The sequence below is a fragment of the Myxine glutinosa genome, chromosome 5 (assembly GCF_964187855.1).
Source record: "Myxine glutinosa chromosome 5, kmMyxGlut1.1, whole genome shotgun sequence".
Classification (NCBI taxonomy): domain Eukaryota; kingdom Metazoa; phylum Chordata; class Myxini; order Myxiniformes; family Myxinidae; genus Myxine; species Myxine glutinosa.
Genome location: NC_136265.1, coordinates 2,378,453 through 2,405,410, shown reverse-complemented (window position 1 = coordinate 2,405,410; position 26,958 = coordinate 2,378,453). Strand labels below are relative to the sequence as shown.

General features: G+C 42.5%; 1 protein-coding gene and 1 long non-coding RNA gene across 4 annotated transcripts in view; one reads left to right on the top strand and one right to left on the bottom strand.

Annotated features, from left to right (window-relative positions):
• Positions 1–26,958, bottom strand: part of LOC144892193 (uncharacterized) — a 477,241-nt gene that overhangs the window by 390,040 nt on the left and 60,243 nt on the right. The window lies entirely within an intron of this gene.
• Positions 1–26,958, top strand: part of LOC137428037 (receptor-type tyrosine-protein phosphatase eta-like) — a 111,715-nt gene that overhangs the window by 56,530 nt on the left and 28,227 nt on the right. For 2 of the 3 annotated variants that reach the window (XR_013623391.1, XM_068117967.2), the window contains exons 9-10: positions 4,301–4,423; positions 5,098–5,258. Coding sequence is in view for 2 of the 3 variants with exons in the window: in XM_068117967.2 (XP_067974068.2) it covers positions 4,301–4,423; positions 5,098–5,258 (284 nt within the window). In the remaining variant the exon portion in view is untranslated. The remainder of the gene's footprint in view (positions 1–4,300; positions 4,424–5,097; positions 5,259–26,958) is intronic. The other variant, XM_068117969.2, reaches the window with a different exon arrangement.

Sequence of the window (26,958 nt, the reverse complement as noted above, 5' to 3'; positions counted from 1 at the left end):
TTTTTAAAGAAAATTTTTCCAATTATTATTATTTATTTTTTTCAGGAATTTCTTTGCGAAAAAAAATTTTTTTTCAACTTCAATTGTTTATAAAATGTAATATCACGTATATTACAAATACATTTGTGCATTATGATTGTTTGAATTATGATTGGTGTAAACCATGACAAAACAGCAACTCAGGTACAGTCATTTATCTATATATCTACATATCTGGGCAGTGTCTGTTGTCACTGAACTACTCCCTGAAACTTTTGTTTCCGTGGTTGTGAAGTGTTTTTAATAACGTGGTGGTGGTTTTGAATCACGTGGTGGTGAGGTATTTTGAATTATGTGGTGGTGAGGTGTTTTTAAATGACGTGGCAGTGACGTGTTTTTAAATCATGTGGTGGTGAGGTGTTTTGAATTACGTGATGGTGAGGTGTTTTGAATTACTTGGTGGTGAGGTGTTTTGAATTACTTGGTGGTGAGGTGTTTTTAATTATGTGGTGGTGAGGTGTTTTGAATTAGTTGGTGATGTGTTTTGAATTACTTGGTGGTGAGGTGTTTTAAATTACGTGGTGGTGAGGTGTTTTAATTACGTGGTGGTAAGGTGTTTTGAATTTTGTGGTGGTGAGATGTAATCATCCCAAACTTCCAGTCTGCACCTACCCCTTCTGTATGTATGTGCTGAGGGGTTCTTTAAAAAAAAAAAGAAGAATTTTTCAACCTAAATCTTCAACCTAAATTGCTTATAAAAATGTAATATCACATCCACTACAAATAAATTTGTGTAAAATAATTGTTTGTATTATGATTGGTGTAAATCATGACAACACAGCAGCTCAGGTGCAGTCATTATCCTCAGCTAACATAAGCCCGTTCCTCAGTAACGATGTGTGGTGGGGTGAGCGCAGCGAGCCGAGCCAAGCTAGTATGTATGTATGTATGTATATATATATATATATATATATATATATATATATATATATACAGACTTGGCATTTAATATGGAATATTTTTTTGTGGGGGTGAACTTACTTTTCAAGATGTCTTAGAACCAAAAGTTCATTGGAATTATGTTGAAATTATTCTAGATTTTGTTAATGTGACCTTTAAAAGAAACAAAAACCACATTTGACATTTCGAAGCAAATAAATTGATCCTTGAAAGTGATGTAAACTGATATCGAACTCAATTCATGGACAGTACTGTGTTAAACTTCTGTACGTTTTCCAGAAGTATCTCTTTATTTTGCACATTAGCCAATTTTTTTTTCAACAAAAACAAAAGCTAAATTATGACTGGGATTACGGACAGTAAAATTACAGTTCAGTACTTCGTGTAACCCCCACGAGCATTCAGGAGAGCATGTACACGTCGAGGCATGCTGTTCACGAGATTTGCCAAGGTTTGGACAGGAATCGCTTGCCATGCAGTGACAATAGTCTGCTGCAATTCACGCACAGAGGCAGGCTGCTGGTCCAAGTTGTCGATTTGACGTGTTAATTCTGCCCACAAGTTCTCTATGGGATTCATATCCAGGGACATGGCAGGCCACTCCATATGCTCTACACCACGGTCAGCAAGAAAGTGTTGGATCATGCGAGCATGATGAGGCCGTGCATTGTCATCTTGGAAGACAAAGTTTCCTGGAAAGGTTGCACGAGCAAATGGAAACAATGTTTCTTCCAGAATGACCCTGTACTTGAACTGGTTCAGGTTTCCCTTTCAGAACAACCAGGTCAGTTTTGCCCCCTGCATGAAAAGCAGCCCAAACGGTCACCCCACCACCTCCAGCTTGGACTCTTGGCACTATACAATCTTCGTTGTGGGCTTCATGCACTTCTCTGCACACTCGGACGCGGCCATCTTGATGATAGACCAGAAATCTTGACTCGTCACTGAAGGTCACGTGATTCCAGTGTCCTGGCTGCCATTGACGGTGCTCTCTGGCCCACTGCAATCGGCGCTCGCTGTGTTGTCTGGTCAGGCGTGGCTTTCTCAGGGGATGCCTGGCACGATAGCCTGCTTGAACCAGTCGTTGGTTGACTAGCCTTCTGGATACAGGCACATTTGTCAGTTGCTGCCACTCAGCCCTAAGCCGATTAGCTGACTTGGTACGGCCATTGCAGACTAACCGTGGCAGCTGGCGATCATCTCTCCTTGTGGTTCTGCGTGGACATCCTGGCCTCGGTATTGGAGTAGGGACACCCCTCTGAGCATTTCGTTTCAGGATCTTTGACACCTGACCTTGAGTGGTGCCATACTGCCGAGCAATAGCACGCTGTTTCATGCCAGAATTTCGTAAAACCACCACTCCATGACAAACAGCATTGCCAAGTTGACGGACCATCTCCATAGGTAGCGGCAATAACTTTTGTAGACGTGCAGCAGTTGTTTTCCACTAATACAGAACGCAACAACCCTTATATACCCGATTGTGAAGCCAATCGTCAAATGTACCTGTCCTTACATTTTGTCACGCCACCTGTGATATAATCCTGTTATTGACTTCTTGCTGCGAAAGACAATCAGTGACATGGTTCTTTCAACAAAGACATCACCGAAGGGTAAAAGAAACTCACCAGATTGATATACTGAGTTCAGAAAGTAAACCCAAGTCAAGAAAAAAAATATATTCCATATTAAATGCCAAGTCTGTATATATATATTGTTACGGATCTCGGGGGTCGGCTCTCCCCTTATCAAGGGGGGTGGGGGGGTTAATCCCCTTGTCTTTTTAGCTGGCTGTCCCGAGTCCTGGAAGTTATAACGTCCTTCCCGGCGTGGCGTTAGGTAGGGTTTGCTAGGCCTAGGGGTTTGCTGCTACCTAAGTAGTAACGCCCGCCGGAAACGAGGGAATAACTCCCGCTCGAACCACGGATATGATGGATAATGCCGAGCGGTTAGCAATCCATGATCCGAGCTATTAACAAAGACTAAACCCAATTGTAGCGGTTCGGAATCGTGCCACAGGTACTCAATTGAGAGAAAGGATGGATGCGATCGGATTAGGGAAAACCAAGAAAGAACAAGGTAATTTATTACAAATATACAGGAGGAAAGAGGAAACGAAAGGATGTACAGGAAGAAGAAGAAGAAGCAGGACACAGGGCAGTCTTATCACAGTCTTAACTTATTACCCCAGCCAAACATACACACTCACACGGGGATTGTAGCTGGTAGGGTGGAAGGTCCATGTAGATGGTCCAGGCTCCGGTCCCGCGGGCGAAACCCAGCAGGCAGCTCCGCGCGTAGTTGGAACGCGACCGGACCTTACATATGGCGGGGGGGGGGGGGGGGGTGGAGGCTCGTGTCCTTTGTTCGTAGTAAACGTATGGTCGTGTCAAACGCTCTCTCTCTCAAGTTATCTATTCAGCGCCAGCGAGTGAGTCCTCCTTTGCCAATGTGCGCTCCGTATAGGCTTTCGCAATACACTCAGCGCTCTCTCATCAAGTCCACCAAAGGAAGAAGTCCGTGCAAGTCCGTTACAATGCGTGCTCTCTCACCAGTCCTTCAGCCACTGCCGTGTGCACGCGAGTCCTGTGAAAGGGCTTTTCGTTCACGCTTATATTCGTTCACGCGACCCAGAGATCCCCACATCCAGGATGGTGCATCCCACCTTCACAAAGTTGGGGCGACGACAGAGTTAAAGAGAGAGAAAGAGAGAGAGAGAGACAAGAGGGAAAGGGTCATTGTATCGCCAGGATCACTCCGCCAGCCAAAAAGCCACACCCGTCGGTGATCTCACCTCAGCCCTGGTTGGTTGGCGAGGGCTTACCGGCCACGCCTTTGACGGCTGGTTGACAGGCCACACCTTGTTCTTGGCGTCCCACCCCCTTTTCCTCGGGCCTGACCGCATGGTTAATGGCGTCGTTTGAACGAGCTTCAGCTCAATGGCAGCGAACGCTGCTAACAAGGCCCGTAATGGCGGCGCTTGGAGAGAGAGATCGCAAAATGGACGAAAGGGCCTACTCCTTATTTGATTGACGCAATGCAGGTTCAACTATTGGAAACACGGCCTTATCTAAAACACATAATAATGAAATAACTGAGTTCCTTTGGTGGCCTACATGTTGCTTGTGGACTAACTAGGGGTGCAACCTTTAACCTTTAATGTCATATTTACAAGTGATTATTTATTTACAAAAGTGTGGGTTCTAAAACCGCAACAATATATATATAATTTATTATTTATTTATTTATTTATTTTCCTTTGTCCTCCCCAACATCATCATTTTTCCTCCCTCCCCATTTTCATCACCTCCCGATCATTTTTCCCAACGTCCTCACCTCATTCGTGCATTTTCTCTGGCAGCCGAAATGTGAGCAATACTGGCCAGATGAACATCAACCACATAACTATGGGAAATTTGTCATCTCCCTACTACGAGTGGATAACCTGGACCATTGTATCGTCCGTGCCTTACAACTCCACAACGTGAGATGATAATAAGGATCCCGGATGGATGGAAATGATGTTGTGAACGGATGACTAATCTTGGAGTTGAGAGTGTAGGATAGTTTGAATCCTCCTACATTGATATTGTCAACATGAAACTGCAAACGAGTAACATTTAAAAGGGGAAGGTAAGTTGGTTATTAATGAAATAATTTTCAGTTTCCAAAAACAGTAAAAGCTTTTGCAAAAGAGATAAAAGTGCAGCTGTAATGATTTGACTGACACGCTGAAGTTCTTGAGCTGATGCTGTTTGCACCACATAACAACGAAACAGATCCTTTTAGATCGATGTTCGAAAGTTGGTTCACATGGTTTTCCACTTTTTTTAGAAAACCTCAAGGTACTGTGGGTGACATAAGCCCAACCATTCGTAAGGATGGAAGTTGTCACCAATTGGAGGTGACTCATGTTTACAGTGGTCGAGTCTAGATCAGTGGTGTGAGAATCACTGTTGGTAGCCATTTTGATGAAGGAAGAGTAAAGTTATTACGATCTGGAGATCATCCATGGTGATGAGAGTATAATGGAGGAAGTTATATCGGGGAGAATGAACTCAAAGTGAAAAGGTTTCTTTTTCAAATAAAATATAAACGTTTGTGCTTTTGCTTGTTTGGGGTGATCTTTGTCCTTTTCCTGTTTGCTTGTCCTTTTAGAAGCTTGATAATGAGACCAGGACAGTGTCCCATTACCACTTCCATACCTGGCCTGATAAAGGTGTCCCCAAAAGCACCAGCCATCTCATCGACTTTGTCTCCGTCGTCTACAACGAGCGCAATAAAATGAACACGTCTCCACCAACTGTGGTCCACTGCAGGTATGGAAGCACAAATAAGATTGTGGATGTTCCATATGACCTCTTGCTGGATATCAGTCTTGATGTAATGCTCGTCCTTCCTGATTGCTAGATTCATGGAATTGCTTGGATTACATGTCATGTTCCATGCTTCAGAACAACACGTCATTTTATTCAAGTTAACAGTTCGAGAATACTACTCGAGTATAAAACTGTACAAGTGAACTTGATGTTCTAATCATTGCACTGTGGAAGAGAGGGTGGGCCATGTTTTCAAAGACTATTCATATCACATCCACCAGGTGCCATGAAAATTCTTAACTGGTTCGGAATTACAGCACCTTCAGGAAGTATTCACACCCCCATGACTTTTATTACATTCACACCCCATGCCAATGCAACGATGAATGGAGCCAAATACAGGCAACTCCTTTGAGGAGAACCTGCTTCAGAGAGCAAAAGACCTTTGACTGCAGCGAAGATTTACATTTCACCAGGACAATAACCCAATCATACAGCCAAAGAAACACTGGAATGGCTTCAGAACAAGAACGTGAAAGTCCTTGAGTGGCCCAGCCAAAGCCCAGACTTGAATCCCATTGACAATCTGTGGAAAGACTTGAAGATTGCTGTTCACCGATGCTCCCCATCCAACTTGACAGAGCTTGAGTAAATCTGCAAGGAAGAATGAGAAACTCCCCAAATCCATGTGTGCAAATTTGATACAGACATACCTAGGAAGACTCGAAGCTCTAATCACTACCAAAGGCACTTCTATGAAGTATTGACTCAGGGGGCTGAATACTTATGTAAATTAGATATTTATTTATTTTATAAAAAAAATCTAAAAACAAAATTACACTTTGACGTTATGGGGTATTATGTGAAGATCAATGAAAAAATATCTCAATTTAATCTATTTTCAATTCAGGCTGTAACAACAAAATGTAAAAAAAAGTTAAGGGATGTGAATACTTCCTGAGGGCACTGTATGTCCATACATACTGTTATGTGGAAAGGGGGGAGGTGGGTGGGGAGGGGAGGCTCCATAGATTGTGGTAATAATAGTATAGACCATGTGGTCGAGACAGGTTTGTTTGGCCTAATATGTCTTCCATATCTACTGTGTGAGCTCCTGCCCAGGGGAGCCTTTCCTTTATCCCATCCCATCCTTTGGGGCTTTTCCATTGTACATTCAACTACATCAATGTCCTCGTAGTCTGAGGAAAAGCCGTCCTTTCCAACCTCCGGCAGCGGTGTCTCTTGAACAGGTGTTGTTTTCCACGATCCCGCTAACAGAGCAATAAATAGACCTCCTCTCCCACCTCAGTGGGCCCAGCACCCGGCATGACCACATCCAGGTCCTCTGCTATTTCTCCCCCTCCTCCTTTCTCTCCATATTCCCTTCATCCTCCTTTACTGCAGGGGGTGGAATGTGGGGAGAGGGGAAGAAACAACACGCACAACAGGCACAATCCCCCATACTCGTACCTGTGGCAACAACCCCACCCCCATCCGCAGACACACATGTTGTTCTTGGATAGCTCTGCCGGTAGGAGCAAAAGGTGTGCTCCTACGCACCACAGAGGTTTCACCTGTGCGGTGCAGCGCTCCCTCAAATATCCCAACTGGCCACACTGGGGGCAAAAGTGTTCTTTGCACCCAGACACAAGATGACCCAGTTGTCCGCACCTGCGGCATACTTAAGGATGACCAGCATAAAATACCCACCCATGGTCCATCCCAATAACAATCCCGTTGGAGATGTGAGTGACCAACATCCTCCTTGACCTGAATGGCACGCCCCAGTCCATGTACCCCAACCATTCCGGATAAACTGTGATGGTCTTAACATCGACATATCGCGGCAACCAAATCTTTACATCATAGTCTCTCATTGGAGAGGCGGACCGTGCCAACCCTCTCGTGGTCAGAGGGCCTCAGCTGCCCAATCCACCAGAGACCCAGCTGACCGAGCGGAAGTCAACTGCACCCAGTATTCGGCAAGCCTTCCAGAGGACTAAGGACACGTCAAACCCACAGGCCAAGGAGATTAGGCAGAAAAAATCTTCAGCCTTAAACCCGATTACATTTTACAACACCGTCCGACCAAATAACTCACTTGATGGTACAGGTACAGGTCCTTCCTTCGCAAACAAAAAACGGACGCAGTTATGGGGCCGTCTCGCCATACCGGGGTTCTGGGGAGGGCGAGACAACACTAGGAATGAGGTGGGAGGGTTAGGAGGGAGGTTGGAGATGTCTTCTGGTGGCCGGGAAGAAGCAGGAAGGGAAAGAGGAACGAAAACGAAGGACTAACTGGCCAAAAAGGATAAGATAATCAATTAGGCGAGATATGGAAATAAAAATCATGCGAACGAACGCAACAAGGTCAACGAGATGCTCAAATAAGAAAAACGCGGTAAGCATTGTCGACGGTTGCAGCCATGCACACCTTAATTATAGGTAAACAGGCCTGTGCAGCATTTTTACACACAAGAACACCCGTTCCCTATGCGAGCGACAGGAAGGGTCATTCCTCTCTCGGGTATTTCGATAACAGTAGATCTACAGTGAGCCTCAATAACATTTTGGAGAGGTGGAGGGGGTGGGGGGGGTGTTTATTTCCCAAGTTGTGGAGAGCTCACCGAGTGGTTTGAACATTCGAGCAAGCACTCCATTCAAAACCGTTGATATGGAACGGCAGGCTTGGCAAGTGCCAGCTAGCTGCTTGGTAACTGAACACACCCTGGGATTCCTCCCTTTCAAGTTAGTGTTAATTCAATTCAATTTAAAATGGTTTATTGAAAGCTTGTCTGGCAGCGAATGGCTGAATTACACATGCATACATCTATCTATAATTCCAGTAATCTCTGTCTGTCTGTCTGTACGTCTGTACGTTTGTTTGTTTGTCTGTGACCGCTGTTTCTCGACAACTACCGGTCCGATATACTTTTAACTTGCCAGGTATATTGCTGGGGACCCGAGGATGTGCCTTTTCAAGGTTTCATATTAATCGGACAATTACTTACCGAGCTATGTCCAAAAAACGATTCAACCAATCAGAGAGCAGCGAACGATCGCGTGTGCCGAACGTGGCGGACACACTCTGCCTCGGATGGCACATTTGAGAGCGTATTCATTTATTTCACGTTTGCAAACTATGTTGGCGCTATGTTGGCGTTAAACGATGTTTTAAAACTAATAAAAACGAATTTGCGATTCATTCGCTTTCCTGCGCGTTTGTGTACGCGATGGCGATTTCTTTACCAAACTCCGGAAGCCGTTCGCTTTGGACCGAACCATTTCATGTAAATAGAGGGGGGGGATTGTCACCACTCGCAAGCCGTTCGCTTTGGACCAAACCATTTCATGTAAATAGAGGGGGGGGGATATAATTTTAGATATATATATATAGTACGGGCATGCCCTAGTATTCATAATTTGCAATCAAAGATTGAAAAAATATATAATTCAAATAGTGAATTAACGAAAAAATGTAGAATTAAACAACAAACATGGCATGTTTCAAACAGATGAAAAATAAAAAAAATAAAAAAAACTGAGAATTGTGACTAAGTATTGCAAACTGTGAAGAATACCAATTAAAAATGGTTTATTGAAAGCTTGTCTGGCAGCGAATGGCTGAATTACACATGCATACATATTCATAATTTGGAATCAAAGATTGAAAATATATAAAATTCAAATAGTGAATTAACAAAAAAATGTAAAATTAAACAACAAACATGGCATGTTTCAAACAGAAGAAAAATATAAAATATATAAAAAACTGAGAATTGTGACTAAGTATTGCAAACTATTAAGAATACCAATTAAAAATGGTTTATTGAAAGCTTGTCTGGCAGTGAATGGCTGAATTACACGTGCATTCATATTCATAATTTGTAATCAAAGATTGAAAATATATAAAATTCAAATCGTGAATTAACAAAAAAATGTAGAATTAAACAACAAACATGGCATGTTTCAAACAGAAGAAAAATATAAAATATATAAAAAACTGAGAATTGTGACTAAGTATTACAAACTATTAAGAATACCAATTAAAAATGGTTCATTGAAAGCTTGTCTGGCAGCGAATGGCTGAATTACACATGCATACGTATTCATAATTTGTAATCAAAGATTGAAAATATATAAAATTCAAATAGTGAATTAACAAAAAAATGTAGAATTAAACAACAAACATGGCATGTTTCAAACAGAAGAAAAATATAAAATATATAAAAAACTGAGAATTGTGACTAAGTATTACAAACTATTAAGAATGCCAATTAAAAATGGTTTATTGAAAGCTTGTCTGGCAGCGAATGGCTGAATTACACATGCATTCATATTCATAATTTGCAATCAAAGATTGAAAATATATAAAATTCAAATAGTGAATTAACAAAAAAATGTAGAATTAAACAACAAACATGGCATGTTTCAAACAGAAGAAAAATATATAATAAATAAAAAACTGAGAATTGTGACTAAGTATTGCAAACTATTAAGAATACCAATTAAAAATGGTTTATTGAAAGCTTGTCTGGCAGCGAATGGCTGAATTACACGTGCATACATATTCATAATTTGTAATCAAAGATTGAAAATATATAAAATTCAAATCGTGAATTAACAAAAAAATGTAGAATTAAACAACAAACATGGCATGTTTCAAACAGAAGAAAAATATAAAATATATAAAAAACTGAGAATTGTGACTAAGTATTACAAACTATGAAGAATACCAATTAAAAATGGTTCATTGAAAGCTTGTCTGGCAGCGAATGGCTGAATTACACATGCATACATATTCATAATTTGTAATCAAAGATTGAAAATATATAAAATTCAAATAGTGAATTAACAAAAAAATGTAGAATTAAACAACAAACATGGCATGTTTCAAACAGAAGAAAAATAGAAAATATATAAAAAACTGAGAATTGTGACTAAGTATTGCAAACTATTAAGAATACCAATTAAAAATGGTTTATTGAAAGCTTGTCTGGCAGCGAATGGCTGAATTACACATGCATACATATTCATAATTTGGAATCAAAGATTGAAAATATATAAAATTGAAATAGTGAATTAACAAAAAAATGTAAAATTAAACAACAAACATGGCATGTTTCAAACAGAAGAAAAATATAAAATATATAAAAAACTGAGAATTGTGACTAAGTATTGCAAACTATTAAGAATACCAATTAAAAATGGTTTATTGAAAGCTTGTCTGGCAGCGAATGGCTGAATTACACATGCATACGTATTCATAATTTGCAATCAAAGATTGAAAATATATAAAATTCAAATAGTGAATTAACAAAAAAATGTAGAATTAAACAACAAACATGACATGTTTCAAACAGAAGAAAAATATAAAATATATAAAAAACTGAGAATTGTGACTAAGTATTGCAAACTATTAAGAATACCAATTAAAAATGGTTTATTGAAAGCTTGTCTGGCAGCGAATGGCTGAATTACACATGCATTCATATTCATAATTTGCAATCAAAGATTGAAAATATATAAAATTCAAATAGTGAATTAACAAAAAAATGTAAAATTAAACAACAAACATGGCATGTTTCAAACAGAAGAAAAATATAAAATATATAAAAAACTGAGAATTGTGACTAAGTATTACAAACTATGAAGAATACCAATTAAAAATGGTTTATTGAAAGCTTGTCTGGCAGCGAATGGCTGAATTACACATGCATTCATATTCATAATTTGCAATCAAAGATTGAAAATATATAAAATTCAAATAGTGAATTAACAAAAAAATGTAGAATTAAACAACAAACATGGCATGTTTCAAACAGAAGAAAAATATAAAATATATAAAAAACTGAGAATTGTGACTAAGTATTGCAAACTATTAAGAATACCAATTAAAAATGGTTTATTGAAAGCTTGTCTGGCAGCGAATGGCTGAATTACACATGCATACATCTATCTATAATTCCACTAATCTCTGTGTGTGTGTGTGTGTGTGTGTGTCTGTGTGTGTGTGTGTTTGTCTGTGACCGCTGTTTCTCGACAACTACCGGTCCGATATACTTGCAACTTGCCAGGTATATTGCTGGGGACCCGAGGATGTGCCTTTTCAAGGTTTGAAATTAATCGGACAAGTAGTTACCGAGCTATGGCGATTTAGCCGTTCGCCGTTCGCTTTGGCGTTGCGAATGGGCCAAACCATTTCATGTAAATAGAGGGGGGGGGTTCTGTGGTCGTTGCGAATGGACCAAACCATTTCATGTAAATAGAGGGGGGGGATTGTCACCGTACTCGCAAGCCGTTCGCCGTTCGCTTTGGCGTTGCGAATGAACCAAACCATTTCATGTAAATAGAGGGGGGGGATATAATTTTAGATATATATATAGTACGGGCATATATATAGTACGGGCATGCCCTAGTATTCATAATTTGTAATCAAAGATTGAAAATATATAAAATTCAAATAGTGAATTAACAAAAAAATGTAGAATTAAACAACAAACATGACATGTTTCAAACAGAAGAAAAATATATAATATATAAAAAACTGAGAATTGTGACTCAGTATTGCAAACTATTAAGAATACCAATTAAAAATGGTTTATTGAAAGCTTGTCTGGCAGCAAATGGCTGAATTACACATGCATACATCTATCTATAATTCCAGTAATCTCTGTGTGTCTGTGTGTTTGTGTGTTTGTGTGTTTGTCTGTGACCGCTGTTTCTCGACAACCACGGGTCCGATATACTTGAAACTTGCCAGGTATATTGCTGGGGAGCCGAGGATGTGCCTTTTCAAGGTTTCATATTAATCGGAGAAGTAGTTACCGAGCTATGGCGATTTCTTTACCAAACTCCGCAAGCCGTTCGCTTTGGACCAAACCATTTCATGTAAATAGAGGGGGGGGGGGGATTGTCACCGTACTCGCAAGCCGTTCGCTTTGGACCAAACCATTTCATGTAAATAGAGGGGGGGGATTGTCACCGTACTCGCAAGCCGTTCGCTTTGGCTTTGCGAATGGACCAAACCATTTCATGTAAATAGAGGGGGGGGATATAATTTTAGATATATATATAGTACGGGCATGCCCTAGTCTATCTATAATTCCAGTAATCTCTGTGTGTGTGTGTGTGTATGTGTGTGTGTATGTGTTTGTGTATGTGTGTGTGTCGTTTGTCTGTGACCGCTGTTTCTCGACAACCACGGGTCCGATATACTTGAAACTTGCCAGGTATATTGCTGGGGACCCGAGGATGTGCCTTTTCAAGGTTTCATATTAATCGGAGAAGTAGTTACCGAGCTATGGCGATTTATTTACCAAACTCCGCAAGCCGTTCGCTTTGGACCAAACCATTTCATGTAAATAGAGGGGGGGGATTGTCACCGTACTCGCAAGCCGTTCGCTTTGGCTTTGCGAATGGACCAAACCATTTCATGTAAATAGAGGGGGGGGATATAATTTTAGATATATATATAGTACGGGCATGCCCGAGTATTCATAATTTGGAATCAAAGATTGAAAAAATATATAATTCAAATAGTGAATTAACAAAAAAATGTAGAATTAAACAACAAACATGGCATGTTTCAAACAGAAGAAAAATATAAAATATATAAAAAACTGAGAATTGTGACTAAGTATTACAAACTATGAAGAATACCAATTAAAAATGGTTTATTGAAAGCTTGTCTGGCAGCGAATGGCTGAATTACACATGCATACATATTCATAATTTGCAATCAAAGATTGAAAATATATAAAATTCAAATAGTGAATTAACAAAAAAATGTAGAATTAAACAACAAACATGGCATGTTTCAAACAGAAGAAAAATATAAAATATATAAAAAACTGAGAATTGTGACTAAGTATTACAAACTATGAAGAATACCAATTAAAAATGGTTTATTGAAAGCTTGTCTGGCAGCGAATGGCTGAATTACACGTGCATACATATTCATAATTTGCAATCAAAGATTGAAAATATATAAAATTCAAATAGTGAATTAACAAAAAAATGTGGAATTAAACAACAAACATGGCATGTTTCAAACAGAAGAAAAATATAAAATATATAAAAAACTGAGAATTGTGACTAAGTATAACAAACTATTAAGAATACCAATTAAAAATGGTTTATTGAAAGCTTGTCTGGCAGCAAATGGCTGAATTACACATGCATTCATATTCATAATTTGCAATCAAAGATTGAAAATATATAAAATTCAAATGGTGAATTAACAAAAAAATGTAGAATTAAACAACAAACATGACATGTTTCAAACAGAAGAAAAATATAAAATATATAAAAAACTGAGAATTGTGACTAAGTATAACAAACTATTAAGAATACCAATTAAAAATGGCAATGCACTTGTTTGAAATCTTCACCCTGCACTCGCGAAGCGAAAAGCAGGGTTAAGCATTCGGCTACGTATCATACGTGCGTGTCTGCATTTTAAAAACTTCATTTTCTCGGCAACCGTTGGTCCGATTGACGTGAAATTTTCACCATAGGAGGGACTCCTCCTGTGGAATATTTTAGTGAATATTATGACGTCAAAGGTCACGTGGTACAGGCACCAGCTTGGAAAAACCAAAAAACTTTGCACCTCTATAATCTCAAAAATCGCTGTGCAGAAATAATTGAGACAGGTCTCATTGCAAAGAACTCTCCATGCGGAATAACATGGCAATTATGACGTCATCGGTGCCGCCGTTATGACGTCATAATTCGACAAGTAAAAAACTTTATCTGATCAGGATGAAATTTGTTAAGCATATTCTCAGTATAAATTGATGCAGAAATAAAACGATAATGACGTCGTAGGTCACGTGGTTCGGACGCCATATTGTTTTGAGTGAAAAGCCTGAAAAACCACTAGAATCCAATTTTCTCCAAAACAACTGAACAGATCGAGGCCAAACTTTGCAGGCAGAATCGCATATCCATGATGAACAAAAAAGTCAACGAGCATGACGTCATGCGTCACATGGTTTCGGAGTTATGATGTTTTTAAGCACAAACTTTTAAAACCTAGCTCCTCCCTCATTTTTGATCCTATTGAGGGGAAACTTCAAAGATGTGTTCAGCATATCAGTCTGCTAAAATTACCTTTTGGAATTTGCGATAGATGACGTGGTTTGGCAGATATAGATAATGAAATGAAAACATTTAAAAATGTAGAACTCTTGAACCGCTTTATTGATCGAGGTGAAACTTTGTATTGTAGTAGAGGTCATGAAGTGTAACACGTGTGCAAAATTTCAAGATGATTGGATGTACGGTCTGGAAGATAGAAGTTGTTATTGCATGAAGAAGAAGAGTCTTCTAGAGTGGGCATGGAATTAATTATCACACTGCACATGACGAGCAGGCAAAGTACGGAGCGACCTCACCGGGTCATTTAGACCTCAAATAAAATTCTGATTTCAGATTTGTCAATCGCTGAGGTATATTAACACACGACCAAAACAGATTTGGTGAGATTCCGACGATTTTTGACGAAAATATAACATTTGTGTCTGCATTTCAATAAAGTAAAGTGTGTGCCGTGTCAGCATTTTAAAAATTGAAATGTGGCTCATTGTAAATAACTCCATATGGGGAATAGGTGTTGTTAACGATAACGTCATTGGTGCGTTGACTGTGCAGTCAACGTCAAAAAAAAAGAAACGTTCAAAAATAGAAGAGTTGGCTCACACCAAGTTGACTGTGCAGGGTAAGTATTCTCTGAATACCATCTAGTTTTGTTCTGCATTTGTACTGCGTGTACTTTAGTGCTTTCCTGAGATTAAAAGGTATATCTCTCATAGCAGGTAACCACTTTGTACGCAAATGATGGGTTTCAATCGCGAGTGCAAAATATTAAGCAGTAGTAGCGACTGTTTCAAAAGGTAATGTCACACGTGTTTTTGGTTTATAATATTTTTAATTCTGGTAGGGGTCGTTACCCCCCCCCCCCCCCCACCCCCCCATGAAACAGCACGATAAGCTGTTTATACATGTTAACACGGCATTTGTTCAAAGAGAAAACACCCCTTGGAGAGACGGGATATTATTAGTATAAATATTGTTTCGTAATCACATTAATATTATGCTATTATCATATGTGTTATTCATTACCCTCGCCTGAGAAGAGGGTATTGCATTTGAGTCCGTTTGTCTGTCTGTTTGTTTGTAACTTGCCGGAAAAGATTCCGGCAAGTATGTTGGTTGGTTGGTTTGTCTGTTTGTCTGTTTGTCTGTCTGTTTGTTCGCAGTACTACGTCTACACCGTTGCACATAGAATCGCCATACTTTACATACATATTTGTCTTGCCTTGGAATAGACGGTGCCAAATTTTTAACTCTCTCGGCCCAAGACCTCCATTAAAAAATAATAATAATAATAAAAACCTTTAGAGGCCATTTTTCCCAGCAAAGCGGGGGTCGGCCTTTTTCGGGCACCGTGGTTGTTGTTGTTTTTGTTGGTCCCCTTTTTGAAGCAGTGTTTTACGGCCGGATGCCCTTCCTGCCGCCAACCCTTTTTGTCGCCTTTTTTTTAATGACAAACAGGGATTTGCCAGTGAACTGGTACTCAATTAGCCGACCTCGGAAGGATGAACAGGCTGAGTCAACCCCCCTGGCGTTAATTCAGCGATCGACCAGGATTCGAACCCAGGATCCTAGGATCCTAAGCTGGCACCCTAGCCGCTAGCCCAACACCAGGCTTTTCATAATTCGACACAGTGTGTAAGATGCCAAAATTCGATAATTCGACAAGTACAAAACTTCATCCAATCAAGAAGCAATTTCTTGAGCGCCATGTCGGCATAAACTAGTGGAGAAAAAAAAATTATGATGACGTCATCGGTCACGTGGTTCGGCCGCCATCTTGGAAAAACCGAAAAATTTTGCACCTCCATATCCCCGAAAGTGCTGAATAGAAAAAATTGAGACATGGCTCATTGTAAAGAACTCTCCTTGGGGAATAAAATATGTTAATGATGATGTCATATGTGCCTCAATTATGACATCATAATTCGACAAGTACAAAACTTCAACCGATCAAGATGAAATTTCTTGAGCATAATCTTGGAATAAATTAGTTTCGAAAACAAATAATGATGAGGTTATCGGTCCCTTGGTTCGGCCGCCATATTTGTTTCAACACAAAAGCTTTAAAAACCACTGAAAATACATCCTGGCGAGGGTTTGTCATCTCCGATTGCTCTTTCTTGTTACTTTTGTTATTAGAGTGGCCTTGGAAAAACGTCACGAAAAACGCCACATTAGCGGCAGGAAGGTTTATGTTATTAACCCTTGTGGGGTATGTAGATTACGGTACACACACACACACATCCAAGTATGTACAATTAGAATGTGTGTAAGTCTAAAAAGTATGTACTCTAAGAATGCGAGTCCATCTATAAAGATACGTGCTACATAAAACCACGCAAAACAAGTCTGGACGAGCGTATGCAATATTTGATTGCTCATTCTAGTTGAATGAATGAATGAATGATCGTTTTAAGGCCATTTTCCCTGCGAGAGCAGGGGTTAGCCTTGCGGGCCCCATGACAATCATGGTTCCCTGTTTGAGGCAATGTTTTTATTGCCGGATGCCCTTCCTGACGCCAACCCTTAGTCGCCTCTTTCGATGCGCATGGATATGGTGTACCTATTCTAAATCGGGGTACACACCGGGATCATTCATCCCAGCAACCTGGTACTCAATTTGCCGACCTCGGAAGGATGACAGGCTGAGTCAACCCCCCTGGCGTTAATTCAGCGATCGACCAGGATTCAAACCCAGGATCCTAGGATCCCAAGCTGGCACCCTAACCGCTAAGCCAACACCAGGCTCATTCTAGTTACGGTTTGCAAATCAAATCTTGTGAAAATCAAAAGTAAATCCCAAAGTAAATGCTCTCAAAGTGAAATACATTCATTCTTTTTTTTTTTTCTTTTTTTTTTTGTATACTGAATCGAGGCTCGTGAAAGAGCTAACATTTACTTCACAAACAAATCAACCAGACAAACAAAATATATAAAAAGAGGGAGCGGAAGACAAGATGGGGAGAGAAGGGGAAGCACACAAACACAACATTTGAGAGCAGGGACATTGGGAGATGTGTTGGAGGGAGAGGGCTTGGGGGGCGGAAGCGTGGGAAGGGGGGGTGGGGGGGAGAAGTATAAAACACAAGGACACCAAGGACTTCCAGGACAGAAGTTGGTATTTCAAAAAAGTGGAATTGGGGTGAAATTAGCAGGGGTAGAAAAGATCAAGGTTTTGGATGGGGGAAGATAAGAGATGGTGGTGAACAGCTGTTTTAAAGACCTGGAGGGTGGAGTGGGATTGAAGAGAGTGAGGGAGTTTGTTCCAGAGGCGGGAGAAAAGAGGAATGAAGGAGTGAAGGTGAGCAGAGAGTCTTGATTTTGGCAGTTTAACCATAAGAGGGTTGCAGGCAGATCTTGTGCGACCTGTAGGAATATTTGCGGGACAGAGCCCAGAGAGAGCTGGGGGGGGCAAGGCCAGAGAGGAGTCTGTAGAAGACGGAAAGACCACCAACCTGCCTGCGGTGAGTGAGTGAGAGGCCCTTGGAGTTAGCTTCATCGCGGGAGATTCCAATGATTCTGAACGCTTTGGTTTCAACAGCGTGAAGACGAGCTAGGTGTGAGGCAGGAGCAGCAGCCCAGAGGGGAGAGCAGTATTCCATTGAGCTGCGGATGAAAGCCTTGTATGTGGTGAGGAGCTCAGGTGTGCCAAGGAAGGACTTCGCACGACGGAGGATGCCCAGTCGGCGACTGGCTTTGGAGGCCAGATTTGAAATGTGGTTTTCCCAGGAAAGATCATGGCAGATAGTGAGACCCAAAAGCTTGAGTGACAGAACTTCTTGGAGAGGATTATTCAGAAAGTGGATGGGAGGGTTGTCCAGTCGGTCTTTTCGGAGAGACATCGCAAGAGTGTGAGATTTGTCAGGATTGAAAGACATGTTCCACTTGTTTGCCCAGTCTGTGATTTTGTCCAGGTCTGCAGAGAGTGAGGAGGCTGCAGACTGCCGATCTGAGGGATGAAGAATGGAGCGACAGAGAGTAGAGTCATCAGCAAAGAGATAGAGAGGATTTTCAAGAGAGTCAGAGAGATCATTGATGAAGACCAGAAAAAGCACAGGGCCCAGAACACTGCCTTGGGGAACTCCAGCCTGAACAGGAAGAGGAGATGAGAGAAACCCATTCAGGGCCACACGTTGACTACGACTAGAGAGGAAGTCCGCCAGCCATGCGTGGAGATTTCGATGGATACCAAAAGAGGAGAGTTTGGTGAGCAGAGTGGGGTGCCAGACCGTATCGAAGGCACGTGGTATGTTAAGGGAGACTGCTCTAATTTCCTGTTTGGCATTGAGGACCTCCATCCATTGTTGAGAAAGCAGAAGCAGCAGGTCCAGAGTAGAGTGTCCAGGTCTGAAACCAAATTGATGATCAGAGATCAAGCCATTGGAGAAGAGGAAAGATTTGATATCTGAAGCAATGATGGATTCCATGACTTTGCTGATAATTGGGAGAAGGCTGATTGGTCTGTAGTTGCTGGGATCTGTTTTTGCACCTTGTTGTGCAAAGTGGTGATGTTGGCAGATTTCCAAGCAGATGGAAGATGACCTTGAGCAAAAGAGAGGGTGAAGAGAACAGAGAGAGGGAGTGAAAGAGCGGAAGAACAGGATTTTAGGACCCGTGGGCTGATGCCGTCAGGTCCAGTTGCAGAATCCGAGTCGAGGGTTGACAGAAACTTTTCCACTTTGTCAGGAGGAAAGGACACAGAGTCCAGGAGCAGCTGGGTACGACTGGGTACGGTGGGTGCAGAGAGGGATGGGTTTGGGACACAAGATTTAGAGGCAAACACAGAGTTGAGGCATTCAGCTTTTTCACGTGCGGAGTCAGCAGTGTGGCCATTTGAGGTGAGGGAGGGGATGGAGGGGGAACAAACACCAGAAACAGATTTGACCAGACGCCACCAGGATTTGGAAGAGGGAGACAGATAAGAGAGTTCGGTCCTGAGAACGGAGAGATATTGTTTCCTGGCTCTCCTGAGGGTGGACACACACTTGTTTCGGGCTTTGTTAAAGGAAATGAGATTTCCTTCCGTTGGATTTGCTTTCCAGGAGACGAAAGCAAGTTGTTTCTGGGCAATAGCCTCACCACAAGATTTCGTGTACCATGGACGGGAGGAAGGGTATGACGACTGAAGACGAGATGGGATAAATCTGTGCATGAGAGAGCAACAGACATTTTCAGGGAAGTTAGTCATAACCAAGTCCAGAAGAGAAGATGCTCCGTTTGTCTGAAATCCGGGTCGGGAAATTTACAGATTGTGTCAGTCCCAGTGAGTCACAGAAGTCCTTTGCTGAAGAGCCATGGCTGGTGAGAGAGGTACCCACATCCAGCCAACTGGCATGGTGACAGTTGAAATCACCACATATGAGGACGAGAGAGTTGGGATGGGTAGATAGAAGTTGGTCCATATTCTCAGACAGCGAGATGTAGATGGAGTCATCACTGTTTGGTGGACGGTACAACACACATATGAACAAAAGGTGGGAGCGAAGGGGAAGCCGTAGCCAAAGGTATTCCTGGGGGTGAGGTGGAGAGAGGGCAGTGCAGGGCGAGTGAGGAAGAGAGTTTTTTATAAAGATAGCAACCCCACCTCCAGGACGAGGCTCAGGTCTATCATACCGGAGGAGGGAGTAACCTGGGAGAGATACCAAGGAATTAGAGACATAAATCAGAGACATTATAATTATTATAACTCATCATCTGAATGAATAATTTCATTTTCCTCATCTTCTCTAAATGATTGGCACTGCTGCTACATTTTCACAATCTACACAACTACAGATGTCAGTGCAAGGCACCTTGTTGAGAACTACCTGGTGTTGGCTGAAAGGTTCGGGTGGTGGGCTTGGGATCCTAAGGTCCTGAGTTCGAATCCCGTTCAATTAACGCCGGGTTGGGTTGACTCAGCATGTCATCCTTCCGAGGTCGGCAAAATGAGTACCAGATAACTGGTTATAGAGAGGAATTGCATCAGCGGTGTAAAATGAGTACCAGATAACTGGTTATAGAGAGGAATTGCATCAGTGGTGCAAAATGAGTACCAGATAACTGGCTATAGAGAGGAATTGCATCAGCGGTGCAAAATGAGTACCAGATAACTGGTTATAGAGAGGAATTGCATCAGTGGTGCAAAATGAGTACCAGATAACTGGTTATAGAGAGGAATTGCATCAGCGGTGCAAAATGAGTACCAGATAACTGGTTATAGAGAGGAATTGCATCAGCGGTGCAAAATGAGTACCAGATAACTGGTTATAGAGAGGAATTGCATCAGCGGTGCAAAATGAGTACCAGATAACTGGTTATTGAGAGGAATTGCATCAGCGGTGCAAAATGAGTACCAGATAACTGGTTATAGAGAGGAATTGCATCAGTGGTGCAAAATGAGTACCAGATAACTGGTTATAGAGAGGAATTGCATCAGTGGTGCAAAATGAGTACCAGATAACTGGTTATAGAGAGGAATTGCATCAGCGGTGAAAAATGAGCACCAGATAACTGGTTATAGAGAGGAATTGCATCAGTGGTGCAAAATGAGTACCAGATAACTGGTTATAGAGAGGAATTGCATCAGCGGTGCAAAATGAGTACCAGATAACTGGTTATAGAGAGGAATTGCATCAGCGGTGAAAAATGAGCACCAGATAACTGGTTATAGAGAGGAATTGCATCAGTGGTGCAAAATGAGTACCAGATAACTGGTTATAGAGAGGAATTGCATCAGCGGTGCAAAATGAGTACCAGATAACTGGTTATAGAGAGGAATTGCATCAGCGGTGCAAAATGAGTACCAGATAACTGGTTATAGAGAGGAATTGCATCAGCGGCGTAAAATGAGTACCAGATAACTGGTTATAGAGAGGAATTGCATCAGTGGTGCAAAATGAGTACCAGATAACTGGTTATCGAGAGGAATTGCATCAGCAGCAGACCAGCAGCCGAGTAGCTGCACACGAACCAACCCACCTTGTTGGGAATACAAGAGGACCTTCCTTGAAAGCATTGGTTTTATTTGCAACAACGTGCAGGTTCCATAACACTGTCTGATGCTGGTGATTGATGACGTCATTGGTCACGTGGTTCGGCCGCCATCTTGGAAAAACGAAAAACTTTGCACCTCTATATCTCCAAAAGTGCTGAATGGAAAAAATTCAGACATGGCTCATTGTAAAGAACTCTCCATGGGGAATAAAATATGTTAATTATGATGGCATAGGTGCCTCCATTATGACGTCATAATTCGACCAGTACTAAACGTCATCCGATCACGATGAAATTTATTGAGCATCATCAAGGAATAAATTAGTTTAGAAAACAAATAATGATGACGTCACCGGTCACGTGGTTCGGCCGCCATATTTGTCCAAAATGGCCAATAAAAAAGTACATTCCGGCAATTCCTCGGTCCCTGACCGATTTTTCATCTGTTTGTCTGTTTACAGTACTACGTCTACACCGTTGCACGTAGAATCGCCAAACTTTTGTTACGTGCTCCTCCCCGACCTCCTGGTCACGGTGTAATTCTGAGCCCCGAGAGGAGTCACAGCAGAAAATGTGTTATTCTGTGTGTCAAAGATCAATGGAGAAGCCACCCCAATTGTTACTCACAAACAAATATTGTATTACAATCACAGGAGAATAACAGTACACAATAATAGGAATCAAAAGTACAATCAATATGTCCTATGATGGTACCGTCAGTTTCGTAATATATATAACTCACTGTGCTCCAAGTGAGTGAACCAAGAACATTCCCCAATGTCTCTTATTCCTGGCTTCAAGCCAACGTTGATTCGCTCCAGCGATCGCCAGAACGAGGTCCAATCGAGACCAGAATCCCGTGCGGATGGCAAGTACAGTCACAGCCGACACTGCACAAAGGCGCCCTCAAGGTGACTGGGCAATCCAAAGGCGCCCTACAGGCGACTGAGAGATCACACCCTGGGGTATGGACGAAGTAACCTTCAAAAAGCCACGTCACACTCACGCCCCAGATCGACGTCTGAATGCGGTGACAATGGTCGAAAAGAAACGAAACCGCGAGCGCACAAGTCCTGTGCGAGTCAAAATGGCCGACGACCCGCTCTTGAGACATAACGGCCCAGCGATAATTCTCCTTGGGATCCACCGCCAAAAACCTGACACGCAGGTTGGTCGGTCACAGCGATGACAACTCTGTCGCAGGGACCCCTTTCCCGGGAACCCGAAAGTTCGCTAGTGACTCTTGCTCGCCAACATTCGCTTCAGAACCCGGAGCAACTCGGCTTTCTTGTCCGGCTCACTCGCTCGGCCCTTTTTTTCCCTCTTCTTCCTCTTCGTCCTCCGGTTCCCGATCCGGTTTCCTGTTTCTTTTAACATTAACTTTTTTTACCTTTTGAAAACAGGTCATGGACAATAAACCGTTTGAAAACAATAATAGTACATGGAATCAGAAATATTTACAGTGGATGCAAACCACCACAACGGAAGTGATGAATCCGTAACACTTCCCCCCCCCCCCCCCCCCCTCCAGAAAGAAAGTTTGAACATCGTGAAAACTTTCTTTGGAGGCAAAACTCTCCCAACAAACGAAAGTAAACTCACACCCCAAATCATCAATTCTCGTGAGCAACGATACTCAATATTGCCCAAAAATAAAGCAATAAAACTTCAAACAACCTACAGAGATTTCCAAAGTTAGTTCACTCTGGACAAAGCATCAGCAATGACATTATCCCTGCCCGTTACATGCTCAATTTCCAAGCCGAACTCCTGCAAAGCCAAACTCCATCTCATCAACCTCTGGTTTTTATTTTTTCATTTTATTGAATGAAGGTTAAGGGGTTGTGATCAAAAATCCAAAGTCAAGCAAATCTATAGCACTTTTTAGGGAGGCCGAGCTGAGAGCCAGGTTTCATGGTGGTTTGGGTGGAGAGGCCTGGAAGTATTCACTACATGGACGCCTTTGGGAACGTAGAGTTCACGGTTAATCCGTGTAGGAATCTTGGCTCGGCAGCTCCGCAGCATTCAGTGCTTCAAACTCTTCCTAACTTTCATAATAATCATGGTTGGAGCACTTGTCGCTGTAGTCACGTGAATAGCGGTCTCCTCCTCGGCCACTACCCTGATAATCATCCCTTCGGGAGCTGCTGTAACTCTGGGAGCCTCCATAGTAATCTCGACTGCGGCCACCACCAAAACTACTACTCCCACCCTGGGAGCCATAGCCACTCCTGAAGCTACCTCCACGTTTTCTCCCTCTGTAGCCCCTTCGACGCCCATGGCCTGCCTTCTCTACTATTAAGGTCCGACCATCCAAATCCTTGCCATTCAAATCCTTTTCTGCATCTTTGGCATCCTTTGTGTTTTCAAACGTGACAAAGCCAAACCCTCTTGACTTTTGCGTCTCCATGTCTTTTATCAGCCGCACTTCCAAGAGTGGTCCATATTTGCCGAAGACAGAGTCCAGAACATCTTCCCTTGTGTTGAAGTTCAGTCCCCCTACAAAGAGCTAGCCAACATTGCCTCCATCCATGACTTGTGTGTGCTGACACTTAGTTTTTGGGTACTTGACAAGACAGGCCTGTGCAAACCGTGACGTCAGTACCTTCCTCTTCTCTTCAGAGCGCTTCCTACCCATAGCACGAGTCGCGGCACAGGATGGAAAGATACACGGAATCTTCTGCACTAACTGTGCAGTGTTATTTTCCATGCTAGGCTTTTCAACAAACATCGGGTTACCAGAAACTTGACCACCGGCCAAATCATTCCCGATAACAAAAGATATTCCCTCTACAGGTAGAGTGGCTTGTAACCCTACGGTGACCGGTCCTGACACCAAATCACACTTCAAATGGATGACATGAAGTGGGGCTTTAACACAGCCACCAACCCCCTGTAAAAGAACACTCACACCAGTTGCCGTCTTCTCTGACAATGGCAAAATGCCCTCTAGCATCAAAGATTGATGTGCTCCTGTGTCCCTCAATACCCTAACAGGTCTCTGGTTAGTCAAGTCTCCATCCAGTGACACTAACCCCTCTGAAATAAAAGGTTTGTAACCCTCTTGCACAAGGTCGTTCTGTGATGCCGTAACTTTGGCATGGGAACCTTCACAAGGCACTGTCCTCCAAGGACGATTTCTCGCATTTGCCAATGCATTCGGAGTTGTACTAGTCTGACTCCACTCCTAATTTTTCCTTTCCAGGGCATAACATTGGGACATCAAATGCCCAGGTTTCTTGCAAAAAGCGCAAGTAGGCCCGGAGGAAAAACTCGTGGTCTGCCTCGAGCCCCCCGGAAGATAAGTCTGTCTTAGAACTGTAGTCTTCTGATCCCTAAAAGTCGCGGTATCAGATTTGTCCTTATAGTCATCTCTAGGCCGCCCCCATGAATATTCGTTCTCCGCACCGGATGTACCATAACTCCCCTGGCGAACTCTAGGCGGGAAGTTAGGTTTGTGGAACCCCATCCTGTGTGTCAAGGCATAGTCATCGGCCACGGTTGATGCCTCATACAACTCTGGTACCTTCTTTTCCTCCAGATGTACTTTAATGTCCTCGTAGACACAATGTTTGAATTCCTCCACCAAGATCAATTGTCGCAACAGTTCGAAATCTTTCCCAATCCCTTTCGAATCACACCACCGATCAAACATGGTTTCCTTCATTCTGGCAAACTCCACATGGGTCTCACTCTCACTCTCCCTCTTCCTGGCATTCCGGATTTTTTGCCGGTAAGCTTCAGGGACCAATTCATAGGCTTTGAGAATGGCTTACCTCACTTCCTCATAATCTGTACATTTGTCAATCGGTGAAGCCGAAAATATATCTTGCGCTTTACCCACCAGAACACTTTGCACTAACATAGTCCAGGACCCCACAGGCCATTTTAGCATTTGAGCCACTTTCTCAAAATGTAAAAAAAACTTCGCCACCTCCTTTTCATTGAAGGGTGGAACCAGCCTCACATGCCTACTAACATCCCAGGTGTTCTGACTAGTTGTCGAACTAGCCGGCATGGATACGACTTCTCTCCGTTCTCCCATTAATTCCAGCTCCTTGAGTTTAACTTCCTTCTGATACTCCATGTCATGTTCCTTTAACTCCCTTTCGGCTCTCCTTTCCTCTGCTCTTTCCTTTTCTCTTCTTTCTTCAAGTTCCCTTTCAGTTCTCCTTTCCTCTGCTCTTCTCTCCTCGGCTTCTCGTTCCTGCTCTCCTCTTTTTTCCTCGAATTCTCGTTCCTGTTCTACTCTTCTTTCCAAGAGTTCTCTTTCAGCTCTCCTTTCTTCTGCTCTTCTCTCCTCGGCTTTCCATTCCAACTCTTTTAACCTTTCCTGGCTCTGCTGTTGCATCTCCATTTTCCGGAGCTCCACATTTTCTTTTTCCTCGAGTAACCAATCCAAGGCTACCTCTGTCCATGTTCCCTGTCCCACCAGAGATTCTACCACCAATGTCTGCATCTCTGCTTTCTTCATATGAGCTCGGACCTCCAAGTTACAATGTTTGGCCAATCTCAAGAGTTCTGATCTTTTTAACGCTAGGAACTGTGCCTCATTAGGGGATGCTGCAAACTTTTCTGCGTCAAACACCATGGTGACGATTAGTTCGCACCTGTTAACCTTCACACAAAAATTTCCAAATTTTTTGAAAAAATTGGGAATGTTAGAAAAATTCTAAATTTGGGAATTCTGGGAATGTTAGGGAATTCTATCCCGGACGAATGTTATTAGGGAATTTAATCCCGGACGAAGACCCAATTTCGAGCCCCCGAGCCAATTGGACGAGCCCCCAATTTCTGTTACGTGCTCCTACGACCCCCTGGTCATGGTGTGCCTCCGAGCCCCGAGAGGAGTCACGGCAGAAAAATGTGTTATTCTGTGTGTCAAAGATCAATGGAGAAGCCACCCCAATTGTTACTCACAAACAAATATTGTATTACAATCACATGAGAATAACAGTACACAATAATCGGAATCAAAAGTACAATCAATATGTCCTATGATGGTACCATCAGTTTGGTAATATATATAACTCACTGTGCTCCAAGTGAGTGAACCAAGAACATTCCCCAATGTCTCTTAATCCCGGCTTCAAGCCAACGTTGATTCGCTCCAGCGATCGCCAGAACGAGGTCCAATCGAGACCAGAATCCCGTGCGGATGGCAAGTAGTCACAGCCGACGCTGCACAAAGGCGCCCGCAAGGCGACTGGGAAATCCAAAAGCGCCCCTACAGGCGACTGAGAGATCACACCCTCGGGTATGGACGAAGTAACCTTCAAAAAGCCACGTCACACACACGCCCCAGATCAACGTCTGAATGCGGTGACAATGGTCGAAAAGAAACGAAACCGCGAGCGAAGCACAAGTCCTGCGCGAGTCAAAATGGCCGACGACCCGCTCTTGAGACGTAACGGCCCGGCGATAATTCTCCTCGGGATCCACCGCCAAAAACCTGACACGCAGGTTGGTCGGTCACAGCAATGACAACTCTGTCGCAGGGACCCCTTTCCCGGGAACCCGAAAGTTCGCTAGTGACTCTTGCTCGCCAAAATTCGCTTCAGAACCCGGAGCAACTCGGCTTTCTTGTCCGGCTCACTCGCTCCGCCCTTTTTTTCCCCTCTTC